Raw genomic sequence first — 15,960 nt, forward strand, 5'->3', positions numbered from 1 at the left:
ATGTATCACATTGCCACCCATTATGACGATCTTCCCTCTTACGTCAGGGGAAGGAACACACCTCCCCGTACATAGCTGATAATAAAACGATAACAAGAACACACCCTATGAAACGTGTCCCTCATCCTACATCACTATGTGCTCCGTCTGTGCTCTGGGCCCCATCCTCTCCAGCTCCCCTTGGTCCATGAAACCTTCTCTCCAGCTCAAGTCTTTCCTTCAGTTTCAAGTCTCCCAGACTTCTGCTTGCAACCAAGAGAGAGAAACGGCGAGATTTACTTTTCCACCTGAAACAGTGGTTCCCCAGACACAATACGTTAGACCACAAAAGAAATGATGCCTGAAAGATGGGGAATAAAGGAAATGATTCCTATGATTGATTGCCCTTTGCTGACAACCTGAAAGACGGGAAATATAGGAGATGATTCCTGTGAGTGTGTGCCCTCTGCAGACAGCCTTGAGAGCATCTCCAGCCTGCAGCAGCAGGACAGAACCCAGCAGGAGCCTGGTGAACCCCCCAAATTGAGGAGATGGTGCTGAGAGTCTTCAAGCTGATTAGAATCCTTAGGAAAGTAAGAGGGGAAGAGAGCTACACACACAGAGAGCTCAGGAGATCTGCAGAGAGTCCTAAGTAAGTATTCAGCAGAGTATTAAGGAGCAGACGTGTGTAAGCAAACTCCCGGAGGCCGGGGAGAGAAACTCCTGAAAGGATAGAAGAGACGAGCAACCTGAGCTCCCACAGGGCCGGGATGTTGGACAAACAGTCGGTGCAGAGCAGAATCCAAAGAGCAAAGAGATACCAGAGTTAACTCGGACCTGTCACCTGAGAAGTACCGCAAGCCAACAAAATTAAAAGAACAGCATCATTTCAGATAGGAAGCGCTCCACAAATCTGGGTGACACGTGAGTTCATGAAGGGGATTTTTAGCAGAGAAGGGAAAAGGGGACTATTACTAACACCTCCTCGGCACCGGGCGCTGTAAGGCTTCCATAATATGCCGTCCCCACCTTGAGGGCCGCACAGCCTTTGAGACACTCATCATCCATCACCCCCGCCGCGGGTCCCGGCAGCTCGGGCGGCGGGAGGAGCGGCCGCGGTCCCCAGGCACCCGGCTCTCGCCCGCCCCGCCGCCACGATGCCCGAGAGGAAGGTCCGCTCCGCCGAGGGGGCGGCCAAGGAGGAGCCCAAGAGGAGATCGGCGAGGCTGTCAGCTAAGCCGGCTCCTGCCAAAGTGGAAACGAAGCCAAAAGAGGCGGCGGGAAAGGATAAATCTTCAGACAAAAACGTGCAAACAAAAGGGAAAAGAGGAGCAAAGGGAGAACAGGCGTAAGTGGCCAACCAGGAGACTAAAGAAGACTCGCCTGCAGAAAGTGGGGAGACTAAAAACAGGAGAGCCCAGCCTCTGATGCAGCAGAAGAGAGAGAAGCCAAGTCTGATTAATAGCCACACACTCAGTCCTGTCAGTGGCCCCTGTCTCCCTTCTTGCACAATCCAGGGGAATATTTTTATCAACTATTTTGTAAATGCAAGTTTTTTTAGTAGCTCTAGAAACATTTTTAAAAAGGAGGGAATCCCACCTCATCTCATTTTTTAAGCATAAATGCTTTTTTTTTAAGAGGTGAAATCATTTGCTGGTTGTTTATTTTCTTGTACAACCAGAAAATAGTGGGATATTGGATACGGGAGGCTTTGATTGTCTTGGGTGTCAGTTTAACATTCCATAGATGGGGGGTAGCTTTTATATCCTATAATACAAAAGCATACTAAATGGCAGTTTGGACTCAGTTGTGCATTTAATGTCCTGAACACTTTAAATTACTTCTCTTCCCATATTGTTTTGGTAGAATTATTTCCATCAGCAAACCACTTTTCGATCTTGGCTCCCCTGGTCAGAATTTTGTGCATTATACTATAACATCTTTGGTCGTGGTAGTCCAGTTTTCCTAGTAACTTGGTTAATGTGCTATGAACAATTGACAGTTCGGGTATATAGTGTATATGATATTAAATTGTGAACCAGTGGGACTTATGATGTAACAACATATCAATATTTGAAGATATTGGTACTTGATATCCTATTAAGGAAAGTTTGCTCCAAATTTTAAGCTGGAAAGTCACTGGAATAACTGTTAAAATCACAACTACATGATATTTTAGATTTCTGGTATGTATGTGAAGAATTGTGTACAAATTGAAATGTCTGTGTAGTGATCCTCAAAACAACCAATAAAATCTCAGTTATAAAAGAAAAAAATAAATATATAAATAAAACACTCATCATGAACTCCCACCCCTGAAAATCTCCTTCATTTTTTTTCCAGGATTCAGATGAAAGGTCCCCTCCTTGAAAGGCTTTCTTTCATCACTCTAAAGCTACTGAATTGTAGTGTTGGAGAAGGCTACTGAGAGTCCCTTGGACTGCAAGGAGATCCAACCAGTCTATCCTAAAGGAGATCAATCCTGAATATTCATTGGAAGGACTGATGCTGAAGCTGAAGCTCCAATACTCTGGCCACCTGATGTGAAGAACCGACTAATCAGAAAAGACCCTGATGCTGGGAAAGATTGAGGGCAGGAGGAGAAGGGGATGACAGAGGGTGAGACGGTTGGATGGCATCAGTGAATCAATGGATATGGGTTTAAGCAAGCTCTGGGAGATGCTGAAGGACAGAGAAGCCTGGCGTGCTGCGGTCCATGGGGTCACAAAGAGTGGGAGACAGTAACTCACTTTCTTTTCTCTACGGTATGTCTCACAATTTCTAATTATCATTTATCATTATATTTCATGCTTACTTATAACTCATATTTTCTCCCATGCACATTTAGAATATGAGCGACTAGAATAATAGTGAAGAAATCACTGTACCCTTGGTGACTAGCACAGTATATATCCATGGAAGGCACTCAAATACTTACTGAATAAATGAAAACAAGAACTGTGAGCAGGATTAGCTTCCCGATGATCAATATTTTCCAGACTCATTAGCCCCAAAGCCCCCGAAGTGGCTCCCTGACTTATGAAGCAGCATGCTGAGGACTCACCTCCACCTGAGTGACATTGATGACCAGCGCCACCACCATCAGCGCTGCGAGCAGACAGCAGAACAGCCGCAGTCTGAAGAAGTTGATCCACATTGTCGGGCTGTGTCTTGATCACCCATGGCCGACCCATGGCTTCTCTCACTCCTCAAAACTCCATGTCTTCACAGATGGCTAACAAACATGTGAAAAGATGTTCAACATCGCTCACTATTAGAGAAACGCAAATCAAAACTACAGTGAGATATCACCTCACACCGGTCGGAATGGCCCTCATCAAAACGTCTACAAACAATAAATGCTGGAGAGGGTGTGGAGAAAAGGGGATGCTCTTGCACTGTTGGTGGGGATGTAAATTTATACAGCCCCTATGGAAGACGGTATGGAGATTCCTTAAAACGCTAGGAATAAAAACCACCATGTGACCCAGCAACCCCACTCCTAGGCTTATACCCTGAGGAAACCAAAACTGAAAAAGCCACATGCATCCCATTGTTCCCTGCAGCACTATTTACAATAGCTAGAACATGGAAGCAACCTAGATGACCACTGACAGATGAATGGATGAAGTAGTCATGGTACATATACACAATGGAATATTACTCAGCCATAAAATGAAATGCATTTGAGTCAGTTCTAATGAGGTGGATGAACCTAGAACCTATTATACAGAGTGAAGTAAGTCAGAAAGAGAAAGATAAATATCGTATTCTAATACATATATACAGAATCTAGAAAAATGGTACTGAACAATTTATTTACAGGGCAACAGTGGAGAAACAGACATGGAGAACAGACTTATGGACACGGGGAGAGGGGAGGAGAGGGTGAGATGTATGGAAATAGTAACATGGAAACTTACATTACCATATGTAAATTAGATAGCCAACGGGAATTTGCTGTATGGCTCGGGAAACCCACACAGAGGCTCTGTATCAACCTAGGGGGGTGGGATGGGGAGAAAGATGGGAGGGAGGTTCAAAAGGGAGGGAATATACGTATACCTATGGCTGATTCATGTTGAGGTTTGACAGAAAGCAACAAAATTCTGTAAGCAATTATCCTTCAATAAAAAATTTTAAAAAAAACATGTCTTTGCTTTTCTGAGTTGCAGATGAGCTTTCAGTCTGATCTGCTGCTTTTCTGTTTCGTCTCATTAAGAGTTCTTTGTATAGAAGAGCAACTGGTGTGGATTTAAAAAGCACATTTTTCTCCAAAGGATTCCTTCAAAGAGGACAGAGATGAGCAAACAGATCACCAGTTATGACAGCTTAGTGTGGAGTAAAAGGGAAGACATTGTATTTCCTCTTTCCTAACCTTATCCAAGACCCAGAGTCATAAGAGAAAGCAAAGAGCCAGAGCACAGTAGGAACTACTCCACATTTGGACAATTTACTCAAACCCAGCTCCAGGTTTTCATGTATATAGAGATATTTCTCCTGCTTCCTATTTATGTTTTAACTTTTAAGAGAGCAAAGAAGAACATCTTCAGATTCTTAGAGATTACAAAATTCACGTGTTAATTTTCTAAAGAGGTCTAAATGAATAAAATCACTTCCCTTCCCTTCCAGTTTATATTTTATTACATTACTACAGTAATTATGGGCTTCCCTCGTGGCTCAGTGGTAAAGAATATGCCTACTAATGCAGGAGACCTGGGTTCATTCCCTGGGTTGGGAAGATCGCCTGGAGAAGGAAATGGCAGCCCACTCCAGTGTTCTTATGTGGGAAATCCCACGGACAGAGGAGCCTGGTGGGCTACAGTCCGTGAGGATGCAAACAGTTGGACATGACTTAATGACTAAACAACAACAAGAGGAAAACCTGGATTTTATAAGGGGTTCTGGGATTAGGTGCAAACCATTCTGATAACCTCTGGAAAACAGGAATGCCATCCCTCTGGATGGCAAGAGACAGCAAACACCCTTTGGTTTCTGGCTCCCCTGCCCCACAGGCAGCCCTGATGCCCCCTCAGCTAGGTAACAAGGCACAAAAGGAAAGACACCCGCCCTAAGTTGCAGGAGATGAAAGCTAAGCGTGAAGAGTAACAGGTCACCCTAATCCTTCATCACACCTGCTGAAGGCAGAGGACCTGAGAGCAGGCTGCTCCTAACTATTCTTCCATGTAATCATTTCTAAAACGCTCTCCCCAGTTGCTATTATGGTATAGGTAAGCAGTGAAGACGCTAGTGTCTTGTTCCCAGTGACGATTTCCATGGAAAGCAGGGTAGAGAGGTCAAGGTGAAGAGGGTGTATAATCGCAGTGCAGAGGGCCTCAGGATCCCTCAGCTGCACCAACACTCCCCCCTTTCGTGTTGGACCTGGCAAGCCCCCTCTTCCCTCACTCTCCTACTCCTCTGATCTAATCTGTTCCCATCCCCACACCACAAGGACAGACAACAACCCTTCCTCACCCCAGCGTCATAAAGGAAATGAGGCTAAGCTATTCCAATATGCTTTCCATCCTCAGAATTCCCACAGCACTTACTTTTTCCACTTCTCAGCTGATGTCTATATTTGTATGTATTTCTAGTCTCCCCAACTATACCAATAAAGACTATATTTTAAAAAACAAACCAAACTATATATCAAAGAAAAGCAACTTAAGGATAACAATGTACCATACGTTTTGATTCCTTCCCAGCACTCAGCCCTTTGCAGGATATATGTTGATTCAACAATCCACACAATGAATAACTATGGAGGCCAAGGGCTTCCCTGGCAGCTCAGTGGTAAAGAATCCACCTGCCAATGCAGGAGGCCTGGGTTTGATCCCTGGGTCGGGAAGATCTCCTGAAGAAGGAAATGGCAACCCACTCCAGTGTTCTTGCCTGGGAAGTCCCATGGACGGAGGAACCTGGTGGCTACAGGCCACGAGGTCACAGAGTCGGACACAACTGAGCAACTGAACAACAGCTGTGTACTGCACACTGTACCAAGTGCCAGAAATCCTCCTGGCAAAGCTTACACTCATATTAGGTAAAAGGCATGTCCCTCCTAAATTAAAGAGAAATAAACCTCCCACTCCTGGCCACCTCCACAGAGACGCCAGGTAATGTCAAAGACTGCACTTAAGCATTTCATGGCCTCCCAACACCAGCCCCTCTCCAAAACCCAGCTACCTACCCACCCTGAAATGCCCAAAGATTCTAGGAAGGAAATGACTGTGAAATAAAGGAAATAACTGTCACCAGGGCCCCAGCTGCTCCTCTGCAGAAACCCTTCTCAAGGAGTTGGCCATAAGAGCCACAGGTTCCCCTGATGGCCAGAGGGAGAAGACCAAGGATGACACTGCAGAGAAGCTCAGCTGTACCACTGCAGCCGTGCTCTATGCACTGCACGAGGGCCAGGCGCCCAGAGGATGCCAGTGTGGCTCAAGCCGGTCAGAAGCAGCACAGCAATGGCGCAGAAGGATGGTGGGGCCTGGAGACCTCAGAGCTAAAGGGACAAAAGGCCTTACAGGCAGCAATGCAAACATGCAAGAAGCCCCTCACAGGCAGGGACTTCTGATGAAAATCCTCATGGAGGGTCCTGCCAGGAAAAGACCTACTTCCTGCTACAAGTAGACGGAATGCTGACACTGAAAGATCCATCTGTACACCTAAGTGGATACAGCCTGCGGTATACTAGCCAGACCGCTCTTTAAAAAGACATATACTAAAGTGCTGATAGTTTTCATCTTTGGGCAGGTTTTGTTTTTCTCCTTCATCTCCATCATGAAACAGAAATCACAAATATAAAGAATCAAGCTGGTTTCTAAAAGCAATAATTAAAAAGGAGCCATAAGGAGAAATAAAGCATTAAATCAGATACAAGAAAACAAATTTAAAATGAAAGATTCCAAAGTGAAAAAAGAAATCTCTAACAGATTTTTGGGGTTTTCCTACAAATATAAAACCTAGGCATTATAACAAGAAATCTATTTGCAAAGAGAGCAGGAAAACATTATTTGGTATCTCAAATTGCCTTAGAATTGAGTAAGAACAATACTCAATAGATAGGAATGACTCTAAAAAGTTTCCAAGATAAAATCCAAAATAAAAATATATAATTGACTTTAATTTACCTTTTTTTTTTTTGGAAGTTTCCAGTTCCCAAGAAGAGCTACTTATTGAAACTAAGAAATTAAGGTTTACTTTCCTTCCAGTGTAAAGTCTGAACTCAAACAATCGTGACAGCCTTTATTCTTTTCTTGTCACATTCGAAGCATGTGTTGATGTTTTTCATTTCTATACCATTCTTCCTGCTGCAACAGAGATAAATACATGAAACACAGGTTAAAGATACTGAAAATGAAGTAAAGGAAAATATATTTGAAATCAAGGATACAATTTTAAAGCAAGAGATGTACAACAACTTCAGTACAAAGTAGTGGGTAGAGTAAGGATAGGAACATTTCCTTTCCTAGCACCAAAAAAAAAAAGACCTGGCTATTTATAGTCACAAACTTACACAGAGCAAACTACTCTCAGATCTGAGCTGAAGGTCAAAACCTTATCAATATCAATATAATTGGAAAAAATATAAATCACAGATAAAACCTTTGTATGTTTTTGTGTTGTTGTTTTTTTTTAATTTTATTGTAGTTGACGTACCATGTCATGTTAGTTTCGGGTATACACCAAAGTGAATCAGTTATATATATACATACAACCACCCCCTTTAAGATTCTTTTCCCATAAAAGCTTTACATTACATATAGGCTTTACATTCCCATATAGGCTTTACTCATCACAGAGTACTGAGTTCCCTGTGCTACACAGCAGGTCCTTATTTTTCTTAAACATTAGAATAATCACGCAATGCTCCATCCTACCACTAGAGAAAACAAGAGGTACTGGACACATCTAAAAGTTGTGATCACTCCATGAGGACTCTCAACTTGAGCACTTCTGTTTCCAAATCTCTCTGAAGTGTTAGAACACAGTTACTCACGCTTCATATGTACGTTCAAAGAACAAGCCAAAAGTGAAATCCATGATCTGCTGGGTCTGTTCTGTCAAATTTTGATTAAGACTGTTTACGTGACAAATTAAATTCCTTATGACCTGTGGCAAACCTATATGGGCTGCCATTAGTCGGAGGTATTGGACTTCCTTCCACTTCTGCTTTAGGAAGTCAGACACCTAACGAAAAGTGAAAGTGAAAGTCGCCCAGTCGTGTCCGACTCTCTGCAACCCCATGGACTGTCCATGGAATTCTCCAGGCCAGAATACTAGAGTGGGTAGCCTTTCCCTTCTCCAGGGGGTCTTCCCAACCCAGAGATCAAACCCAGGTCTCCCGCACTGCAGGTGGATTCTCTACCAGCTGAGCCACAAGGGAAGCCCAACCTCATGAAAAGCCGGCTTAAAACTCAATATTAAAAAACCAAGGTCAAGGTATCTGGCCCCATCACTTCATGACAAATAGAAGGAGAAAAGGTGTAAGCAGTAACAGATTTCCTCTCCTTGGGCTCTAAAATTATTGCAGATGACTGCAGCCAAGAATTTAGAAGATGATTGCTTCTTGCAAGGAAAACTATGACAAACCTGCTGTTGCTAAGTCGCTACAGTTGTGTCTGACTCTGTGTGACCCCATAGACGGCAGCCCATCAGGCTCCACCGTCCCTGGGATTCTCCAGGCAAGAACACTGGAGTGGGCTGCCATTTCCTTCTCCAAATCTAGACAGTATACTAAAAAGCAGAGACATTACTTTACCAACAAAGGTCCATACAGTCATGGCTATGGTCTTTCTGGGAGAAGGAAATGGCAAACCAAACCAAATGAAAATCAACCCTGAATAGTCATTGGAAGGACTGATGCGGAAGCTGAAGCTCCAGTAATCTGGCCCCCTGATGGGAAAAGCTGATTCATTGGAAAAGACCTTGATGCAGGGAAAGATTGAAGGCAGGAGGAGAAGGGGGCGACAGAGGATGAGATGGTTGGATGGCATCACTGACTCAAAGGACACGAGTCTGAGCAAACTCCGAGAGATGGTGAAGGACAAGGAAGCCTGGCGTGCTGCAGTCCATGGGGCCCAGAGTCAGACATGACTTGGCAACTGAACAACAATGACATCTGACTTCCTACTCCCATCTCACTTGGAATTACAATTGTCAGTCACACAAATGAAATACTTGAGTTTGGTACTAAAAAGAAAATAAGGCAGCAACTCCACACTCTAGAGGGCAAATGTTCTTAGACAACTATTTCACAAAAACAGTGTATTACTGAACAACCACACATCCAGTTTCTGGGACAGTCCTCATCCTAAATACTCTGACCTGCTAGCCACATAAATGTACTTATCAGAGCAAGATATCTGGAAACAGAATTTGGAATACAAGGACGCCCATACAAAAGACAACTTACACGGAATATACCTATATTTGAATTCTCCTAGCTCAAACTCTCCAAACAGCAGCTGTATTTCATAGGGTGCTGAGTAAGACTGAAACTTAACAGGGCGATGTCTAGAGAAAAAACTGGAGACTCATCCAAGACCATGAAAATGATGGGTCAACCAAATGAGATCCTTGTCCTTGAACAAAAATGAAGCAGGGACAGAAGTCTGCACAAGGACAGACATCTACAGGACTTGCTTCCTGATTTCATTCCACGGACCCCTTTCTCTCTCACGTACCCCCACTTCACATGCCCAAAATGCTGATTCACCTAGGGCTGCTTCTCTTCTCCTTTTAAAGCAGGACTCATGTTTTCATAATTCCCCGGGGCAGGGGGAGGTAACCACAGGACAGAGAAGTACACAAATCAAATTAAGTCACAAAGCTATATAGCTGTAAGAAGAAAATAGGGCATGTTTTTAATGCCCTGTTAAAACATGGTAGACCTTAATCTTGCATGCCCATTAATATCATCTGGAAGCTTATACAAATACCAATGCTTGCAGAACACTCCATCAACTGGTCAGAATCCATGGGAGTAGGGTCAGAGAAACAGCTTTTTATTTAGGATCTGCAGATAATTACAATACACAGCCAGGTAGGGGAATTACTGGTATAGAGGGGCCAAAGGGTGCCATTTGTACAAATTGTCAGGGATGGCCTTTCTGAAATGATGTTTCGATTGTAACTTACATCGTCCCTCCAGGACAATTCAATTTTGGGGCAGTGGGGACAGCCAACCCTACTTCAGTGACCTGTCCCTTCATTTTCTTTCTCAGAAACAAATAACAGCACTGCATTAGGCCCAGAGAGACTGTGAGGATAACAGGCACAAAGAAGGTATTAAACACAGTCAAAGGAAAGCGGAGCCCAGACGCTATGGAGAAACATTGTGTTGTTTTACTGCGTGGATTGAGACAATTGATTATCACAGTCTGGGAGAGCCGCCAGCTTCAAACACACGCTGATGTTCCAACAGATAATTAACCCCAGTAAGGAGGGGGACCCATCAGATCAGCGTGCTCCTTTATTTTTAGAAAATGCGGCAACAATCCTCCCTTAGAATAAATAACGAAAACAAGGGAAATTTTACAATTACAAATTTTGTATGAATCCTGCCTGAGAATCCCTCTTACCACCACCCTGGTAGTCTTTGATCAAAGCGACAGGCCAGGCTGAGCCTCCACATCGCACCTTGTAAAAGTCACACTCTACCCAAGCGACCTAAATCTGATGTCCCAAAACGACAGTAAAACCAGAACAATCCAACGCCTGAGAAGGCACCCAGCCAAAAGGCAGCTGGGGCTCAAAGCAGCGATGAGTCTGGAGTCAGGGGCCGAGAAGGGAGCCGTCTCCAAGTGCCCGGCACTCGCTCAGAAAAGGGGTCAGGGGAAAGGGTCTCCAGCCGCCCCCGTCTGCGGCTGCTCCCGCGGGTATTGCGGCAAGTCCAGAAAGCCGAGGATGGAGATGCTAGCGCCCTGCCCCGCCCCGGGGCCGGCTGCTGCTCGAGCTACTCCGGACCAGCCCCAAGTCCACCGTGCCTTGGGCCGGAGGCTCGCCTTCCAGGCTCAGGCACCCCAGCCAAGACCCCAGGGGCTGGAGCTCGTCTGCAGCGCGCCGGGAGCTCGGGAGCCAAAGCGCGGAGAAAAGGGTCTCAGCAGCCGAGAGGCGTCCGGGAGGAGCCAGGCAGCGGTTCGCTCGGGCGGCAGGGGCCCATCCCGGCGCGGGAGCACGAGCCGCAGGCCGGCACTCACCTCCACCCAGGTCCGGCCTCCCGCCGCGCGCTCCCCCGCCGCCCGGGACCCGGACTCCCCGCTCAGTCGCCGCAGCACCAGGCCGCCCGGCCTGGCTTCCTGGCCCCGCGGCGTCGCCTCACCCCCGACCCCCGGCTGCGATTGGTCCAGCCCCGGGAGGGGCGGGGCCGAGGGTGCTGACTGACAGCCGCGGCCGCGGAGCGCGGAGCGTGCCCCAGAGCCGGGACGCAGAGGTGACCTCCGCGGAGCCCCGTGCAACCTGCGTCCCTGGCGAGGGCGTCCTGCTGATCTGAGCTTTGATCCGAGCTCTGCCCACTATCGGGACCCGGCTCCTGTCGCCTTCGGACATCAGAGTGTCCCGGGGTGCAACTGGAGATGCGCCTACTTGGGCCGTCTTTGCGCTCAGCGGCGCAATGCTTTGCTCCCTTCACGGGTTTGCCAAGCTCGGGCACAGAGCAGGCTGGTGCTTGAATCTTCCCTTACTTGAAATTAGTCGAGGTATTTTCTTTTTTACTCTCCTTGTACGTGACCTAGCGAAAAGGCCTGAATACTCACCACCACCACTACCACCCCCACCGAAAAACCACGTAATCCTATCTTGGACTTTATTCTAAGTCGTAAAACGTTCGCAGCAACTATCTGAAACTCAGGAACTGAAAGGAGTGCTTCGAAGACAGAAGCAATTGGTCAAGAAACCTGAAGGGATGGCGGGGCTGCGCTGTATTCCTCAGGGCTAGAAGCACAGGGCTGTGGGTTAACCAAGTTCATCCCAGAAAAAGGCAGGCTCCAAAAGCGGACTGCCCAGACTGTTGTCTCAAGGTCAAAATATTTGACATTTTCTGACCACAATGGACTCTATGTGCTCATTCAAAAGTTTTCAAGGCAGGCCTGTATGCATGAGTGACCCGTATGACTGAAATAAAAGGAGGTTCTACATGAGGCAACCTCTTCTGGAGGAACCATTTCTTTCTTCTTTCTCGAGGATCAGCCTTTCGTACTCATAAAAGGTGATTTCCGTTTCCTCTGTGCCTAAGGATCCACAGTCCAAAGTGATAGCCTTCTGCTCTGATTAAGTCCTGTGTTCCATACATGGACTCCCTGACGCCTGTATTTCCCAGTCTGGCTATCTGGCAAGTGGCAAATATTAATACTTAAACAGGACATACTGACTTCTAGATGGTTTGGTACCACCTTAGTGATCTTTATTAACCCCCAATCACAGAGGCACTCATAACCCCAAGGCATTTGAGTTATCTTATATTTTACAGTCTGAGGATCAGACATGGAAAAACGGACTGGTTCTGAAACTGAAGCTCTAATACTTTGGCCACCTGACACAAAGAGCCAACTCATTGAAAAAGAAGACCCTGATGCTGGGAAAGATTGAGGGCAGGAAGAGAAGGGGATGACAGAGGATGAGATGGTTGGATGGCATCACCAACTCAATGGACATGAGTTTGAGCAATTCCTGGAGATAATGAAGGACAGGGAAGCCTGGAGTGCTGCTGTCCATGAGGTTGCAGAGAGACACGACCGAGCAACTAAAAACAACGGTATTCTACAGTTATTACAGACACGAGAAAGAGTGGGAAGGACCAGAGATGCCTGTCCATCACTACTAGATTCTTAAAAGATCTCTGACGGCAAAGTCACCACACTCCCAGTGTAGAATTGTTGAACTGTTGTTCAGTTGCCCCATTGTACTCCTTTCTCAGTCCTGAATCAATTGTTCTCTACAGGGTTCTAACTGTTGCTTCTTGGCCAGCACACAGGTTTTTCAGGAGACAGGTAAGATGGTCTGGTATTCCCATCTCTTCTAACAGCTTTCCACAGTTTGTTATGATCCACACAGTCAAAGGCTTTAGCGTAGTCAATGAAACATAGGTAGATGTTTTTCTGGAATTCCCTTGCTTTCTCTGTGATCCAGCAAATGTTGGCAGTTTGATCTCTGGTTCCTCTGCCTTTTCTAAACCCAGCTTGGACATCTGGAAGTTCTTGGTTCGCATAATGCTGAAGCCTAGCATGCATGATTTTAAGCATGACCTTACTAGCATGGGAGGTGAGTGCAATTGTTCGATGACTCGAACATTCTTTAGTGGCTTCCCTTCTTGGGAATTGGGATGAGGCTTGATGTTTTCCAGTCTTGTGGCTACTGCTGGGTCTTCCGGAATTTCTGACATATTGAATGCAGCACTCTGATAGCATCATCTTTTAGGGTTTTGAGTAGCTTTACTGAAATTCCATCGCATCCACTAGCTTTATTGACAGCAATGCTTCCTAAGTTCCACTTGACTTCACACTCCAGAATGTCTGACTCTGGGTGACTGACTACATCATTGTGTTATCCAGTTCATTAAGACCTTTTTTGTACAGCTCTTCCATGCTTTCTTCCCATCTCTTTTTGATCTCTTCTGCTTCTACAAGATCTCTACCGTTTCCGTCTTTCGTTATGCCCATCTTTGGGCAAAAGTTTCCCTTGATAGTTCCAATTTTCCTGATGAGACCTCTAGTCTTTCCCCATCTGTTGTTTTCCTCTATTTTTATGCACTGTTCATTGAAGAAGGCCTTCTTGTCTCTCCTTGTTCTTCTTTGGAACTCTGCGTTTAGTTGGGTGTAAGGCAGAATCCCACTGTACCAAAAAACATGCACTTTGGATCCTAACCAGAATGAGTCTAATTCACAGCTTTGTCTCTTACTAGCATTGCCATGCCAAACAAATTACTTAATTTCTCTGAGTTTGTTTCCTCAACTGTAAATTAGGCACAACACTATGTGCTCTTACAAATAAGTGAGAAAACAAATGAAAAGTACCTAGGAGAGTATCCCAAATCTCTTCCTCTTGAATTCCCTAATCTCAGGTTATGACCTAGCATAAGGAATTTCAAAATGTTGAATTTATGATAATCTAACTTTGAGCTGTGAAAAAAATGAGAACATAAGGTTTGTATTTTCGATATGAAAGCAAAGGACCTAGTCATTTCTGACCTACCTGCAGAAACAGTTTAGATGCTAATTACTAAACTTTATTTCTCTAAGTGAAACAAAGAGTGGAGCCTAAATTTAGGTAAACAAAAGCAAATTAAGCCTGTTTCTGATGCAGCTAACTTGAGATCCCTCAAGATTTGCTGATACCAGCAAATCTGGGGCTTCCCAAATGGTATTAGTGGTAAAGAACTCGCCTGCCAGTGAGGTAGATGTAAGAGGTGCAGGTTCGATCCCTGGGTAGGGGAGATGCCCTGGAGGAGGGCATGCCAACCCACTCCAGTGCTCCTGCCTGGAAAATTGCATGGAAAGAGGATCCTGGTGGGCCACAGCCCTTAGGGTCACAAAGAGCTGGAAACGCAATGTTAGAAACTTGCAGCATAAGTCCTCCTGAGCCCATGTCAGCTCCTAATTCAGCTGTTGTGCTTCCTCCTTTTGAACAAGTGCATGAAATTTGGGCATCAAGAGCCACCAAGCCATTGTTCATAATAAGTGACTGCTGTCACATTGGATACCATCCACCCTATTCCAAAACACCAAAGACAGTGAGAGGATGTTGCCTCGGGTAGGAGACTAGAAGAGGTGTTTGGTACCTGTATGAATCTGCTCAGGCTGCCACAGTGAAATACCATGGGCTGAGTGGCCTAAACAACAGAAGTTTATTTTCTCACAATTCTGGAGGCTAGAAGCCCCAGTTCAAGATGGAGCTGATTCAGTTCCTGGTCAGAGTCCCCTTCCTGGCTCATGGATAAACACAATAAACACCTGTGTCCTTACATGGCGGAGAGAATGAGAACTCTTTGGTGTCTTCTTCTTTTATAAAGACATCATTCTCCTCAGGTTAGGGCCCCGCCGTTATGACCTCACTTAACCTTCATTACTTCTTGTTGGGAAGGGCAGTTTTTCACACATGAAGCTTTGGCTTGGAACACTTCCTTTCCAAGAAATAAAAGCTCACAGCTTCAGCTGAATTTTTCGCCTTGTTTGGGAATATTTTTTCCCTTTTTCAGACTCAACATCCATTCCTTTATTCCACTCTTTCCAAAGAGTTCCTCTACCCCTTCCACCATGTGATGATAGTGAGAAAATAGCCATTTGTGAAACAGGAAGCTAGCCCCCACCAGACACTAAATGCCTTGTTTTTGTATTTCCAGCCTCCAGAACTGTGAAAAATAAATTTCTGTTGTTTATAAGGCCCCCAGTCTGTGGTATTCTGGTTATAGCAGCCCAAACAGACTAAGATATTTACATTACACAAAACAATTTTCCAAACTTACTTATGTCATTTCCCTCTTTCTCTCTCAGGGAGTTTATGTCATTCATCTATAATACAGTTAGATTTTTACATCCTAGTCCTCACTTCATCCTGAGACACCCCCCTTCCCCGATATCCTAGTTGAGATTTGGGGAGTAAAATATGCATATAGTAAAAAAAAAAAAATGCACATAGTGAAACTTCAGTCTTTGTGTACTACTGTAGAGGTCTTAACAAATATCTAGAATCATGTATCCACAACCACAGTACCATACAGAATAATTTCATCATCTAAAAATTCCCACGTGCAGCCTCCCTCTCCCCCCACACTCTTGGCTATCACAAATCCTTTTTTCTTTCCCTATTATGCTGTCTCTTTCAGAATGTCATATATGTAGAATCATGCAATATGAACTGCCCCCCCCCCAATATTTTGATTATCAGAAAGTTTGGAAACCGCTGCAGTCCACGGGGTCACAGTCAGATATGACTTAGCAACGGAACAACATTCTTATTGATTCAGATATGTCTAAAACAATTACCGAT

General features: G+C 45.1%; 1 protein-coding gene and 1 pseudogene across 6 annotated transcripts in view; one reads left to right on the forward strand and one right to left on the reverse strand.

Moving 5' to 3' along the window:
- The window catches only part of NXPE3 (neurexophilin and PC-esterase domain family member 3), a 55,195-nt gene extending 43,909 nt beyond the window's left edge, over window positions 1–11,286 (reverse strand). The window contains exons 1-4 of one of the 6 annotated variants that reach the window (XM_065913709.1): window positions 11,178–11,286; window positions 7,107–7,286; window positions 3,903–3,980; window positions 3,044–3,214 (exon numbers count right to left, since the gene is read on the reverse strand). In XM_065913709.1, coding sequence (XP_065769781.1) covers window positions 3,044–3,136 — 93 coding nt within the window. In that variant the 5' untranslated portion in view covers window positions 3,137–3,214; window positions 3,903–3,980; window positions 7,107–7,286; window positions 11,178–11,286. Of the gene's footprint in view, window positions 1–3,043; window positions 3,251–3,902; window positions 3,981–7,106; window positions 7,287–11,177 lie in introns of those variants that run through there. The other 5 variants (XM_065913710.1, XM_065913711.1, XM_065913708.1 and 2 more) reach the window with 5 other exon arrangements.
- LOC136152505 (non-histone chromosomal protein HMG-14 pseudogene) lies at window positions 1,137–1,441 on the forward strand (annotated as a pseudogene).
- Window positions 11,287–15,960: the final 4,674 nt, after the last annotated feature.

This window comes from Muntiacus reevesi, chromosome 21 (assembly GCF_963930625.1).
Source record: "Muntiacus reevesi chromosome 21, mMunRee1.1, whole genome shotgun sequence".
In the NCBI taxonomy this organism is placed as follows: Eukaryota; Metazoa; Chordata; class Mammalia; order Artiodactyla; family Cervidae; genus Muntiacus; species Muntiacus reevesi.